Source organism: Lynx rufus, unplaced genomic scaffold (genome assembly GCF_022079265.1).
Source record: "Lynx rufus isolate CCGP_SWC_20201006 ecotype Redwood Valley unplaced genomic scaffold, mLynRuf1.p SCAF_17, whole genome shotgun sequence".
Classification (NCBI taxonomy): Eukaryota; Metazoa; Chordata; class Mammalia; order Carnivora; family Felidae; genus Lynx; species Lynx rufus.
The window spans coordinates 34,858,380-34,873,163 of record NW_025814831.1 but is presented as its reverse complement, the minus strand read 5'-3'; the positions used below and the strand labels follow the sequence as shown (position 1 = coordinate 34,873,163).

The 14,784-nt window shown below is 40.0% G+C and overlaps 2 protein-coding genes across 5 annotated transcripts in view; one reads left to right on the top strand and one right to left on the bottom strand.

The window, feature by feature from the left end:
* The window catches only part of ARG2 (arginase 2), a 32,263-nt gene extending 20,842 nt beyond the window's left edge, over positions 1 to 11,421 (top strand). Inside the window, exons 3-8 of one of the 3 annotated variants that reach the window (XM_047079465.1) lie at positions 3,661 to 3,838; positions 6,232 to 6,391; positions 7,286 to 7,380; positions 7,570 to 7,674; positions 8,656 to 8,789; positions 10,935 to 11,421. In XM_047079465.1, the coding sequence (XP_046935421.1) occupies positions 3,661 to 3,838; positions 6,232 to 6,391; positions 7,286 to 7,380; positions 7,570 to 7,674; positions 8,656 to 8,789; positions 10,935 to 11,140 (878 nt within the window). In that variant the 3' untranslated portion in view covers positions 11,141 to 11,421. Of the gene's footprint in view, positions 1 to 3,660; positions 3,839 to 6,231; positions 6,392 to 7,285; positions 7,381 to 7,569; positions 7,675 to 8,652; positions 8,790 to 10,934 lie in introns of all 3 variants that reach the window. The other 2 variants (XM_047079464.1, XM_047079466.1) reach the window with 2 other exon arrangements.
* The window catches only part of VTI1B (vesicle transport through interaction with t-SNAREs 1B), a 31,603-nt gene continuing 28,199 nt past the window's right edge, over positions 11,381 to 14,784 (bottom strand). Inside the window, exons 4-6 of one of the 2 annotated variants that reach the window (XM_047079469.1) lie at positions 14,580 to 14,753; positions 12,970 to 13,031; positions 11,381 to 11,709 (exon numbers count right to left, since the gene is read on the bottom strand). In XM_047079469.1, coding sequence (XP_046935425.1) covers positions 11,613 to 11,709; positions 12,970 to 13,031; positions 14,580 to 14,753 — 333 coding nt within the window. In that variant the 3' untranslated portion in view covers positions 11,381 to 11,612. The other variant, XM_047079470.1, reaches the window with a different exon arrangement.

Below are 14,784 nucleotides of genomic sequence, written 5' to 3'. Positions count from 1 at the left end.
TTATTGAAGTATAGTGACACACAATATTAATTTCAGGTACACAACATAGTGATTTGACAATTCTGTACATCCACTGTACATCCGTGATAAGCATAGTTCCCACTGGGCAGCAAACATTATTGTATTATTGACTGTTTTCCCTATGCTGTACTTTTAATCTCTATGGCTTATTTTATAACGAAGTTTGTACCCCTTATTTCCCTTCACCTACTTTGTTCATCCCTCCACCCCCTCCCTCTGGCAACTATCAGTTTGTTCTCTGTTTGAGTCTGCTTCTGTGTTTTAGATTCCACATACAAGTGAAGTCATATGGTATGATCTTTCTGACATTTCATTTAGCATAATGCTCATTAAGTCTGTCCATGTTGTTGCAAAGGGCAAGGTTTCATTTTTTATGGCTAGCATGTCATTGTATGTGTATATATATGCACCTCATCTTTCCCATTCATCTGTGAATGGACACTTAGGTTGTCTTGGCTATTGTAAAAATGCTGTGGTGAACATAGGAGTGCATGTATCTTTTCAAATTGGTTAGGAACAGAAATCTAGATATGTGTGTTTATCAGGCTTTCCAACCCAGAGACTCCTGTTAACCATGATGTATAAACCAAAATGCCCAATCAAAATTATGATGAGCAACAGTCCCTCCAATATCCACTGTTAGGAGGCCCTCTTGCTGGTATGGGGGCAACAGGGAAACTAAGTGAATAACCATAGCAGGCTGTTTGGTGAGTAAGGAAGGAGAGCAAATGGGAGTTGGATAATTAGAAGAACCCACTCTCTGGGCTGTGAATTAATCTGGTGATCCGCATCATGGAGTTGCATACTTAATAAGCAAAATTCTTTTAAGAAATTAAGTCTGTCTTCCTTGGAGAGTATTCTTTAAGACTGCCAAATTCTCTTAAGGTTCCTCTATAGGCTTTCTGCAGCTTTTTTCTGCTAAGTCAGTAACAATGAGCTGAGTTCTGTATTGTCATACTTATGAGTCTACAAGTTCCATGACTGGACTTGTATGTTCCCCAAGTTGTCACTTATCCACTGGGTTGATTCCTATGTATTTATTTGTCCTGTGAATAGTGAGTTAAAGTGGTCTTCAAAAGTTGGTTAATATTAATATTATTTAATTAGACAGTAAGCCTTTTCTAATTGTATACCTAATATTATAAAACACCAGACATGCCCTGATGTCTTATACCTATTAAGAACTTAAATCCTAGAAGTGGCAGAGGGGGTGCAGATATAAACACGGATATAGCAAGTATAGGCACGGACATTCAAAATCTGTCCAGCCCAAGACTGTTGCCAATAGCAAGACTTGATACTGACTTAAAAGTTAGTCAAAGCTTCTATTAAATCTAAACTGTGCTCCTATACTGAGATCTTATAAAGTGCTTATCCCTTACGGCTTTTTCTTTTTAAAAGATTTTTATAGATGTTTTATATGGTCATATTTTTTATCTTGTATCCCAATGGCTTTGGCTTATCATATTCTTCTGCCTTTAGTATTTTCTCTTTAAGTTTTCCAGATCTTCTCTGGGTGTTTTTATAGGATTAAAGAGCAATGAACAAAAGATACATACAGAATTCTGCAGCTGTAGGTGTATCATAATTTTGGAAATAGGATAAAGTTTTCTATTTTGCTTCCAATATCCCTTTTAGTAGTGATCCTCTGGTTGGCCTTATGTTACAGGCTGTTGGTTCTCAAATTTTTACATTTTCTCAGTTGTTTGCGTTGAATAGAGAATGGGCTCAAAAAGTAAAGCTCAAAACTGTACAGTTTAAATTCAAGATGGGTCCGCGCTGGTGTAATCCAAATCTTAAACACAAATCTCTTCCAGAATTACTATCCTGTGACCATTTCCCCTTCACCGCCCTTACCTAGTCTCCAGTTTGAGAAGCAGGGCCTTAAGAATACAATCTATGGTAACATTATGCTCTCTGATAGTTCAGATCTGTTCATGATAGAGTTGGATTACTTAGTCCTAAGCCTTTATGGCATCCAACCAGTTTATTAAGTGGTTACATGGCAAGACTGGTACTTACCATAAGGTAAAAATTAACATATAATGACTGGTGTCATAATTCTTTGGAAAATGTGGAATCTAAGAGCAAAAATATTATAGTATATTGTCAGAATATATCACTATTTCAAAATGAAAAAAAATTTTTTTAAGGATTTTATTTTTAATCTCTGCACCCAACGTGGGGCTCAAACCCACAACTCCGAGATCAAGATTGGTATGCCCCTCTGACTGAGCCAGCCAGGTGCTCTCCCCCCCAAAACATTTTTAAGATAAGTCTGTGCTTTTATTGGTCAAAGAGGCTACTTGAGGGGGATTAAGCCGGAGGAGTGGGTGGCCCTGATGCTGCAGCCCCACGTTCATGCGCTTGTAGGTAGGGGAGAACTCCCACAGGTGGTGGCTGATCGTCTTGGGCTTGATGTCCACCTGGGGGAAGGCCTTGCTGTTGTAGATGCCCGCCATCTTGCGTGGGACGTTGCTATCCAGCAGGTGTGTGTATTCACCATCTCTGGCTTGTCTGTGGGCGGTGCCTCCTGGTTGTCTCTGCAGGCACACTGAGAGCAAATGCTGCTTCCATTGCTGTCACTGAGTCAGCTGCTCGGAGGATGTGTCCAGCAGCTGGTCTAGGTGTATGCTGTAGTAGGTAAACCTGTGAGAGGTTTGCTGCTCCTCCATTTCCACCAACCTGTGTTTTTTACAAAAGGTCTCACTAGTGTTTTTAACGTTTGTTTTTTGAGAGTGTGCAAGCAGGGGAGGGACAGAGAGAGGTGAGCAGAGGATCTGAAGCAGGGCCCCCACTGACAGGCTGACAGCAGCGAGCTCGATGTGGGGCTTGACCTCATGAACTGTGAGATCATGACCTGAGTCAAAGTCGGACACTCAACCGACTGAGCCACCCAGGTGCTCAGTTCTTAAAGAGAAGGGATCAAAAGGGATTCTTTGGGAAACCGTGTAGTCAAGAATATATGTTTTAGGGGTAGGTGGCCTGAATTTGGGTCCTGCTTCTGCCACTTAGCAGCTCTGTGATTTTGGGACCTTCCATTTTTTCATCTGTAGAACAGCATGATTTTAGTGGTCTAATAGGATAGTTGTGAGTTTAAGAATTTTTGTCAAGCAATTAAAACGTTGCCTAGGATCTTGGTAACAAAGACCTTTCTCTTACTTTTAGGATGCTTTAGGTCCTCAGATTGGCCTTTTATTAAAAAAAAAACATTTATAATATGAAAATTACTATGTATGTATTTTTGCTCTAAATTAATAGTACTTAATTTTCTTTAAATTCTATTGGTTCATATTGGTATTTTACTTTCACTTTATAACTCTGGGATATGAGGTTTAATTGCTACTAATTTTGTGATTGTTAGGTTAAGTCAGTGAACATTTCTGGGCTTCATTTTCCATAACCCAGCTTTTTTTGTCTGCAAAATGGTGTTTCTAATAGGATCTACCCCACAGGATTGCTGGGAGGACTGAGATAATCATGTGACAGTCCTGCCACAGTCATGTGACATTTTGAGTTTTACTGTGGCAAAATGAGTGTGATGTGTGCACTTTGTCACAAGTTCTTATTTGTGGCCCAGGCCAGTAAAAGTTGGAATAATGTATACAATTAATCTTGTCATCCCCAATTTGTTCCCAGGCTGCCGCCTGAAAGATTTTGGAGATTTGAGTTTTACTCCAGTCCCTAAAGATGATCTCTACAACAACCTGATTGTGAATCCTCGCTCAGTGGGCCTTGCCAACCAGGAATTGGCTGAGGTGGTTAGTAGAGCTGTGTCAGGTGGCTACAGCTGTGTCACAGTGGGAGGAGACCACAGGTAAGCTGGGATCCAGGGGTGGTGGAGGAGCTGGATAGTATGGTGTTTGTGGTCTAATGAGTTAGCTTGTCTACTTCCTCACTTAAAAGTAAAATACCCTTCAGAATTTTGAAGGTATGACGTGCATAATAGTGTCTTAAGATCTACGATCCTGAGTTGCTGGAGGCACCTATGGCTTTCATTGTAGGACACATTGTGTAGTATGAGGACAAGTTCAGAGATAGACAATCAAAGTTTTTAGAAACATGCTTCTCTCTTGAACTGTCTTATGACTTTCATTTGGCTATTCGAGAGAATTGGAAGGATACATTAGTAGGCTCAATTGTTTTAAGCAGTTTTGCAAATATGTTCAGGTTCTCCACTTGTCATGTGAGTATGTTCTCTACCTTCAGAGTATGGACTCTAGGATCCTTCTCTTAGTGAATCAGCATGTACTTTATTGAGCACTGCTTGATGTCTTCTCAAGTAGTGCTAGGGACTGTGGGAATTGTGATTTATTAAGACTAGATGAAATAAAATAAACATGGGATTAAAAAAAATATTGAATTATACAGAATTTGAGAGAAAGAAGAGATCCTTCTGGGCCAGAGCAGTCCTATTTAAGCTAAGTAAATGAAGGTTTTTGGCAGAAAGAAAAAAGGCATTAAAGTACTATGAGTACTGAGCACTTCATATAGATCTCATGATTAATCTTCATGATAACGCCATGAAGCAGATACAGTTTTACCTAATCTGTTAGGAACACTGAGGGACAGAGGTCAGATAATTTATCCAACTTCTAGAGCCAGGAAGTAGCAGAGGTGAGATTCAAATTCAGAGGGCAAATTCTGAAGGCAATTAGCTTTTCTTTTGAGAGTCAATCTAGCATCATCCCCTGAGGTGCACACAGAGCTTTTCAGATCTCTTAACAGAAGTTGAATCTTTGTTACAACTGGAAATGCAGGTAGATCTCATTAGGAATAAAATCTCAGGTAGAATAAGACAGTAGCTAGGTTTTCTACAGTGATCCAGTTAAATCAACCAGAGGGTGGGCCTTCTTCCTTTTAGCTCAGTGTTATCTCTTGAAGTTCATTTATATTGACTTTCTTTTGGTTGTCTATTTGGGAACTGCTTATCAAGGTGATCATCATAATGCTTGGCTTTTCTTTTTTCTGTAGTTATCTACATTGCAGCCCTTTTCACTGTTCCTGATTTTTCTGTTCAGTGCTAAAACTAAGGCTATCTGGAAGATTCTAGAAAGGAAGGGAGGAGTGTACATATTGAACAGCTACTGAACATTTTAAAGGAAGGAGGCATCTTTAGGTCACCCTGTTCCATTTACACAATATGATATAAACTATGGTCTTAGACATCAAACTATCTCTGACTTAAGCCAAGATTATTATCCCTTTCAGAAAAGGAAACTGTCTAGAAAAACTAGATAACCTGTGCTAGATCACAGCTTTCTGGAAAACAAACAAAGAAACAGTAAAGTCCACCACTTTTCACACTAGACCATGCTATCCCGCAGAAAGTCCCTTTGTGGGGCATGGAGCTTAAAATGTTGTCTCATGCTATACTGACCAAGAAGGACAGCTGTACTTAGTTCCTAAAATGCATAAGCTGCACTTCCCATCTATGTCAAATTCTTTGGTTACTGGGAAGCTGGGCAGCTTTCCAACCACGATTTCATCAGCTGTATTCCTACAATGGAGACAGGACAGTTAGCCCATGTACACAGAGTCCCAGGACAAGGAAAGGCAAAAAATACTGATACTTGAATGTCATGCTAATAGATAGAAGATAACATGCAAATAAATGTTTAGTGATCTGATAAATGAGATCTTTAACTGGGTTCCCCTGTTACTTTAATGTCTTTAGCAATTTTGACTTTTCCTTTGAGGAAGTAGCACATAATCTTTCTACAAAGCTATAATGCTAATTTTTATCCTTAAAAAGTTAATAGAACTATTCTTTTTTCTTTAAATAACTGATTCTTTGAAAGTAATAATTAGATCTCCCTGGTCTTCCTTAAGTATTAAGAAATATTTGTGAGTTGTTACATATAGAACATACCACTTAACTGGATTTCATTCATTGAACAATTATGTAAGGTCCTTTTCTGGGCCAGGACTAATATCAAATTTTAGGGAGAGCAATGACCTCTGTCAAACTAGAATGATACGCAGTCAACAAATTTTGAATCTTTGGAACCTTCCACTTCTCCTTAACTTACTCAAGGTTAATCTTTGGGAACTACAGGCCGAGGACTGTTGGTCATCCAAATCCAGCCGCAGTCTGGGGCCCTGACTTTGCCCTGAGGACAAAGTGTGAACTGCACTGACATGAGGATATTTGTTACTGGTGATGTTTGCCAAGCAGAGGGCCTCGATTATCATGTTTGTTTCTTGTAGCCTGGCAATTGGTACCATTAGTGGCCACGCCCGACATTGCCCAGACCTTTGTGTGATCTGGGTTGATGCCCATGCTGACATCAATACACCCCTCACCACTTCATCTGGAAATCTCCATGGACAGCCAGTTTCATTTCTCCTCAGAGAACTACAGGACAAGGTCAGTGGGCTGAAATGAAAAGAACATTGAATTGCTTGCATGGATTATGCTGGGGCTTTGAGGAACTAGTTCAATACGATTTCTGTGAAGGATGGGCTGATGGTGGTGGTAGAAATGTTTAGTATTCCTTCATTTGTTCATCAAAATTATTACAGGCTAGGCAGTCTACTAGATGCTAGGGATATAAAGAGGACCAGGATATGGTCCCTGCTCTGAGGGAGGGTGTGTGTGTGTCATAATCTTGCAAGAAAGGAAAGTGGCATAACTCTAGTGATTGATATACCTATAGCATGAGGACTTCTTGGTTAGAGGTCCCCAGTCCTGCTTCACTCTCAGATCCACTGGTCCAGAGGAAAGTAAAATTATGATTACCTCTAGGTAATATTTTCCTAGGTGGTTTAGAAAACATGGGAGTCCATATTAGGTATAGACTAGAATCTGTATATCCTTCCCCTCAGTGAGGGACCAAGTTAAAGCAGGATAGTACAAAAGTTATTCATTAGGCAGAATTCCTGTTTTGGCTGTAGGCAACATAAGATGGCAACTGGGTTTTGTTTCAAGAACCATTCTGTAAACAATTCAGTAATGTACAAAGGGGTGAAAAAGGGCTAATCAGCAGTGTTCCTGTTATTTAGGTAAGTTAATCAGAAACCGTGGCTACCTTAGGAGAATTTTTTTTTTTTATTCCAGGAAATTTGTGTTCTTCAGCTGCCTGCCTTCTGAATCATTTCTACTTCTATCAGTTCTTTCCCAGTGCATGTGTGTCTTGTGCTGCTTTAAGCATATCTTGTAGGTAGGAGGAGAAAGCAGCCTGCATACATTGAGAAGCACACAGTAATTATCTTGGTCAGACCAAGAATCCTTGATGAGTCTTGTCCATTCCTCTTTTGACAGGTACCACAACTCCCAGGATTTTCTTGGATCAAACCTTGTATCTCTTCCCCAAGTATCGTGTATATTGGTCTGAGAGATGTGGACCCTCCTGAACAGTAAGTTGATACATTGGGGTTAAGCTTTGGGCCTGTCTCGGATATTTATGTTCCTTTTGATAGGTTGTTCCTTGCCTTAACCTGTTGTAGGTCACTATAGAGACAGACTCACCCCCAATCCCACCCCAACAAGGATTTGATTAAAAATGCTCTTTAAACTAAGGACTCCTTCCTTTATATCTCATCCAGTTTTATTTTAAAGAATTATGATATCCAGTATTTTTCCATGAGAGACATAGATCGACTTGGTATCCAGAAGGTTATGGAACAGACATTTGATCTGCTAATTGGCAAGTAAGTAACTACAGTGGATGTCTACTTCCAAAGGGAAAAGTCCCAAAGGGAATAGGGTAGACTCCCAATGAACAACACACTTTAGCCCATGTCTTGAGGATAGCAGCTATTTTTAAAATAAAAGCAAAATATGTACACATACAAAAAAATTCAAATAATTTGGAAAGGCAGAATATGAAACATAGGTCATATTCTTCCTCTGGGATTGGGAGGGGGTTTCCTTGAAGTCATTGCCCAGCTCCTCTGTCTCTCATGAAGTTTTTTTTAAGACCATTTTTAAGTCTTATCTTTTGAGATGAGAAGTGTTTGTTCAACTGTTCCATTCTTTCCTAAGCTCACAATTGCTTCATCTGAAAGTTTTATATTGAGCAAATCTTGACAGTATAGCTAGAAAGATGGCAGATGAATGCCAATAGATGCTAATTATAAGGGCATTTGCTCAGTGTGGAGTCTTTATTTCCAGGTGATTAATGGCATACTACCAGGTAGCAATTACATTTCTTAAGCTGTTAAGAAATTTAGTTATCTAGCATATATGTGTTGTATGCTAGTTTCTACTCTTGGAAACCAGGGCAAAACTGAAATTAGAATTGGGAGATAAGATTATAGACCTCAAATCAATTAAGTTCAGCTGCTATTATATGGAGAGACTGAGCAACTGTAACCTAGATCAACCTAGGAAAAGTGAAGAATTCCCTCTATTGACAGTTGTTAATGTGAATGGCTCTAATGCCTAGGTTAAGTCATAAGTATAAAAACTGCAGTTAGTCTGAGGCACACAAATGGCAAAATTATGACGTGGCGTGTAGAAAGCTAATATGGTAATACACAGTAACATCCAGAATAGGAAACCTGGAAATCTGCTGTATTAGCAAAGTACCAGGACTAACAGCAACAAAATCAAGGAACTAAGACTGTAGGAAGGATCAATGTCCAAGTACACCCAAATGACTATTCTCTTATCCTCTTCCTCTCAAGAAGACAAAGGCCAATCCATCTGAGTTTTGATATTGATGCATTTGACCCTACACTGGCTCCAGCCACAGGAACCCCTGTTGTAGGAGGACTGACCTATCGGGAAGGCATGTATATTACTGAAGAAATACACAATACAGGTAAGAAGTGATCATCCTGTTAACTATGGAAATATGCTGACCTCTAACATGCCAAAAGATTTTCTTCTATTCCATGCCATTACAGATACGATATTTCTTAAACTTTTATAACTGAAAGTCATTTGGTCAGGCTAACAAGGGATAGTCATTTATAGGCATATTTTGACTTGGATCATAGCAAAATATGCGAAGGTAATACTGAATAACCTGCCAAACTGATATAGTCCTTTGCATCTGAATTGTCTAAAGGCTAAGATTAAAAAGCAAGGCCAAGTACCTATAATTTTTACCCTGACATTAAAAGTTAGTTCACTTGGAATTAAGAAGGTAGAGTTAAACCTTCTGGAAGACAGTTTAAAGATGGACAATATCTTGGGTCCTTTCATATAGGATAAGCCTTATACTAGAGCTTGATAGTTTATTTTTTAAACTTTAAAAAAAAATTTTTTTTTTCTTTTTAACGTTTATTGATTTTTGAGAGAGAGAGAGACAGAGCATGAACGGGGGAGGGTCAGAGAGAGGGAGACACAGAATTTGAAACAGGCTCCAGGCTCTGAGCTGTCAGCACAGGGCCCGACGCGGAGCTTGAACTCATGGACCGCGAGATCATGACCTGAGCCGAAGTCGGACACTTAACCGACTGAGCCACCCAGGCGCCCCTTTTAAACTTTTTTTTAAAGCTTATTTATTTTGAGATCGATCAAGACAGCTCAAGTGAGGGATGGACAGAGAGAGAAGAGAGAATCCCAAGCAGGCTCTGCACTGCCAGTACAGAGCCAACGCAGGGCTCATGACCTGAGCAGAAACCAAGAGTCAGACGCTTAACCTACTAAGCCACCCAGGTGCCCCTATTTATGTTTTAAAGTTTAATTATTTGAGAGAGGGAGGGAGGGAGGCGTGGAGAGAGAGAATACCAAGCAGGCTCCACACTGTCAGTGCAGAACCTGATGTGGGGCTCAATTTCACAAAGTGTGAGATCACAGCCTGAGCCAAAATCAAGACTTGGAGGCTCAACTGAGCCACCCAGATCCCCCTATTTCTAATCGCTCAAACCCTCTGGATTACTTCTGGGCTACAAAGTTTCCGGTTTAGTCAGTGGAAATCAGACACACAAATCATCAGAGACCCAGATGCTTGCACAGGAACTGGTGGAAATGCTGCAGTAACATGCCTGCTCATTTCAGTTTTGCATTGAGCTACACATTGCTAATAAAGGATTGTACACTGAATAAATGTAATGGCACCGAGCAGGTCATGTACTATACTACAGTATCAATAAATCAGTAGGTATATACACCCATGTTTCCAGGCTTCATGGCCACTCTAAGTGGTCTAAGTATACTGATACTTGTATTCTCCAACACTAGTCTGTTCAAATGACTTGAAGAGGTAGATTAACTTCACCCAGAATAACAACAAAAAAGTTTACCTCAAAGAAGTGGGGCCTGTGTGTTGGGGATGGGGAGTAGAAGGCATGTCTGGGTAGGTTCTTCGGGTTTACTCTTCCCTTCTCAAACCCTTTAGTACAAATTCTTCAGCCCTCACAGAAGGTAACAAGTCCAGATTAAAGTATGGCCAAGTCTTCCCTTGACTAAGCGCAAGATACTGGGTCAGTACGATGGGAGACCTAAACATCTTGTCAGACATGATACCTGCCCTTAACCTGCAGGGGTGAGACTAAGATCTGCCCTAATAACTATACTTCAGGGCATGCAGTGCCTTAAGAGAGAAAATGTCAGAGTTCAAAAGTGGGGAACAGCTCAAAAGATCTCTTCATACAACTACATACAGACATCTGGAAGGTTCCTAGTAATACTGGACATGGCACATATTTTCCCAACAAGTAGGCTGAAAAATCCTACCTCCTCCCCACAGGCTCTTTCCTCATCTCATACAGAAAACCTGACAGCTATGCCTATTCTGTTAGTTGAAGAGGGATGATTGATTTTAATCTTACTCTAGTATACAGTGTTTGAACTTCATGCCCAAGAAGATGAGGTAGGTATAAGGGGTTCCTTGACCGTAGGTAATTTTAATAGTAGAAAATTACTTTTTACCTTGGCCTGTTCTATCTAGTAGGACGACCCTCACTGAAAAGAGCAGCTAGGGAATCTTCTAAGGTTTTGTCATGCTTTGTTCTTTCAGGATTGCTGTCAGCACTGGATCTTGTTGAAGTCAATCCTCAGCTGGCTGCTTCAGAGGACGAGGCCAAGGCTACTGCAGGCCTGGCAGTGGATGTGATTGCTTCCAGTTTTGGTCAGACAAGGGAGGGAGGGCACATTGTCTATGACCAACTTCCTACTCCCAGTTCACCAGATGAATCAGAAAGTGAAGAACGTGTGAGAATTTAGGAACTTTGTGTGCTGACACGTTTGTCATGATGGGCATTCCAGAATTATGAGGCATTTGAGGGCACATACACTAAATGGTTGTCTGGGTCAATATTGCCTTAATGAGAACATTTGCGCATTCTCACAATTGTAAAGTTTCCTTTCCCTCTCCATTTTGGTGACCAATACTACTGTAAATTTGTGGGGGTTTTTTTGTTTGTTTTTGCAGTTCACAGGCTATTAATACGTTGGAGTACTATGTAAATTTAAAGGAGTCATAAACAGCATTTATTACCTTGGTATATCATACTGGTCTTGTTGCTGTTCCTTCACAGTAAAGTGGTTTTCCGTCTTCCCTCCCTTCTCCCAGTCTAGCTACACAGTGCATCCTTGAACCATTACCTTACAGCAGCACTCCGCTTATTCCCCATCCCTAACACCGTTCATTCACAGGGTCAAAGTTCTGGTCCGCAAACCCTTCCCTCTAGGAAGTTCAATGCTTGTGAAAGAATTTGTAATAAACCAGACCCCCTAGGATGGCCAGCTCCAGTAAGATGACGATGGAAAGTAGCAGCTTGTTGGTTGTCACTCTACAAAGAGAAGCAAAGCAGGGAACAGTCAGAAGCCTGGATGTCCTTATTTCTGTCCATTTGTAATACTGAGGAGTTTGACCCTCAGGCTGAGGCTAGATACTGTGAGACAGATTGAAAATCTGTTTGATCACATAGCCACTGAAGTTAGTGTATATATAAGGTTCTTTCAAGTGACATCTTGAAAGCTTTTTTCAACTGTAATTTAGGGATAACACTACCTCACGGAAATGTTGAAAACTGTGACAACAGATACCAAAGCATAAAAATGGTTTCTTGATTCTAAAATGTTTTCAAATAGTAGTTACTTTCTCACTTTAAGAATAGCTTTCCTAGAGGCATCTGGCTGGCTCAGTAGGAAAAAGATGTGACTCTTGATCTTGGGGTTTTGAGTTCAAGCCCCATGTTGGGTATAGAGACTACTTAAATAAAACTTTAAAGGCTTTTCTAGGAGAGCTAGTGTTTATTAAATATGAAAGATGTCTTTTTTTTTTTTTTTGAGTAGGCTCAATGTCCAATATGGGGCTTGAACTCATGACCCTGAGATCAAGCGTCAGATGCTCTACCAACTGAGCCAGCCAGGCACCCTGAAAAATTATTTCTGAAATCAGGTTGAATATTTCAAAATAGCAGAAATATAGTACCACTATCTAACTACTCTCTTCCTCCATCAACCCAAAAGGATACCTTTATAAAAGCAGTAAACTTTTTGAAGCCGTTATATTATCTTTTGTTAACACAAAGAATTCAATCTCTGGTTCTTCAAGGCAACTCTAACTGAAGCTTTCCTCTGGTTTGACAAGACATTTACCACTGTTTAGGAAAATCTCACTCTACTAGTTCCCTGGCTAGGTTGTAGTTTTGTTTAGTGCACTAGGGTTGTTTTTTTTTAAAGTCAACTTCTTGCTAACAGGACAGAACTCCCTGATAAGGGGCTAACTTCCATGAAGGACAAGCAGAGCCAAAAGCAACTACTAAGCAGTAGCTGTAAAAAGTTTTCTCACCAAGTTTATACAACTATATTTCAAGGAACATGAAGCTCTATTACTCCCATGTGCTCTGAAGAATGTAAACTGGGATTAAAAGTGGACAAATTTTTGACTGCTCCAAGTCAGAGCAGCATATAATTTTAACAAAGAATTTTGTCCTGGGATATTTATACAAGATAATACTTTATTCTTTCTGCTTTATCAGGACCTTTGCAAGTCACTGTTTAATGTCTTAGAGGTAGGAGAAATTTTGTGACTTTTTAAAACTTACTTTCTGGACATTGAACGGAGAATCTTTCGACTTTTGCTCAAGTTTTCACTTGTGTTTACCAGCTGAGAAGAGAAAATAGCAATTATTTCCCCCTTTGAAAAGTAGATACCGTAGAACCTGAACATTCCTAAACTGACAGTGGGCATTAAAGGGTGTGTGCTGAAAAACCCCATCAAACCAATCTGAATGATGGCCTCTGAGTACAAGTAGAAGAAACTGGCAAGGATAAGATACCTTAGTACTCAACAAGCAGGCTTAGGAATTATTATGTCCCAAGGTTACTGTGGGGGACTCCTGGGGCCAAGCTAATCCTTCACCTTGGCTACTCAAGACAGAAAAAAGCTTCAAGTGTGCCTCACCAGTAACTGTGAAGCAACTTAAGATTTGAATTTCATCAACCAAACTCCAGGAGGGCCTCTTGAGTTAGTATTTGTTTTTGTAGGCTGGTCAATTACCACTTTTGGGATCTGATTCATTTTTTTCTTCACCACTTTTACAGATGCACTGAATTGTGAAAGGAATTAATCTTTTAAAAGCCTTTAAAAAAATCATTTCCCTTTGGTTGCCTGTTGATAATCAAGATAGCTGGGGGATATTTTAACAGATGCCACCTACCATCTGTTCCCATTCCCCAGTGGCCATGGTAAGTTGATCTCAGCTCATTCCACAGCTTTTAAATTCAACCAATCCACCTGCTTTTTTCAAAAGTCAAAAACCATACAATATGTAAGCAAGTTGTCTTCTCCACAGTTTACCTTGAAATCAGTAGTTGTGAATTTTCACTGAGGATGGAAAGGCATTATTCTGATTTACTTTAAAAATGGGGATAATTGCAGCTATTAGGATATGAGAAAATCCTCTCCAATCCCCACACTGAGCTAATACTTTCCATCCAAGCCTTGCCCACAGTATCTATTCTTCAATTTGGATGTGCCTTTTAACGTTAAGGATATAACATTCTACTGGCAAGCTGCACTATTTTTTAAATTTCTGTGCAGGTATATGGAAAGGGAGAAATGAGTTTTTCAGAACCTCTTAAGAGTGATAGAGACTCCATTGATATAGGCATTTGGCCTAAGTTGTTTCTGTTTTCTTCCCACAATGATCCAGCTTACCTTGGGTAACAGGAAAGAGTCATAGTCTAGGACTGACCCCCTCTATAAATTGTTAGTGGTACTATTTTATGACATGTGGAAAACAGCCTTGGCTCTAAATGAGAAAAAAAACCCAAAACCCTAGGATCTTTTAAGTAGACGCTTTCATAAGAATGGGATAATATCCTACTAGATGTATGAGAAAAATCTCAGGTTGGTAATACAGGAATTAATAAAAGGATGGAGCGGCTACAGTCTTAGATTTAGCTGACAATCTTCCATAAATACAGAAATTGTGTTTCTTCTGTCTCCGCCCTGGCCCCTCCAATGACCTCTACATCTGAGGGGTAAAAAACTTTCAAGAGAACTCTCTCAACCAAGAAAATTAAAAATTGAGAAAAGCTGAAGTGCTTAAAAGGTCCTGACCCTGAATTCAGAACTGCTGTAACTTCCAGCAGTGGTAAGGCATCAGGATATAAAGGGCCCACCTACTTTGCCCCATCCACTCAGACTTACCCTATTCTTAGTACGCTCCAATTGATCACGTTGCTCACCCAGCTCTTCTATGATTTCTGAGCCAATCTGGTCAGTCTCTGTGGCAATCCGATGAGAACGCTCAATACTCTGGGTGGCCCGGTTCAGGCTGTCAGTGCCTTGCAGAAGCAATGCCCTTTGAGACTGTAGCCGATTCTGACCAGAAAATGGAACGGAAATATTAAAC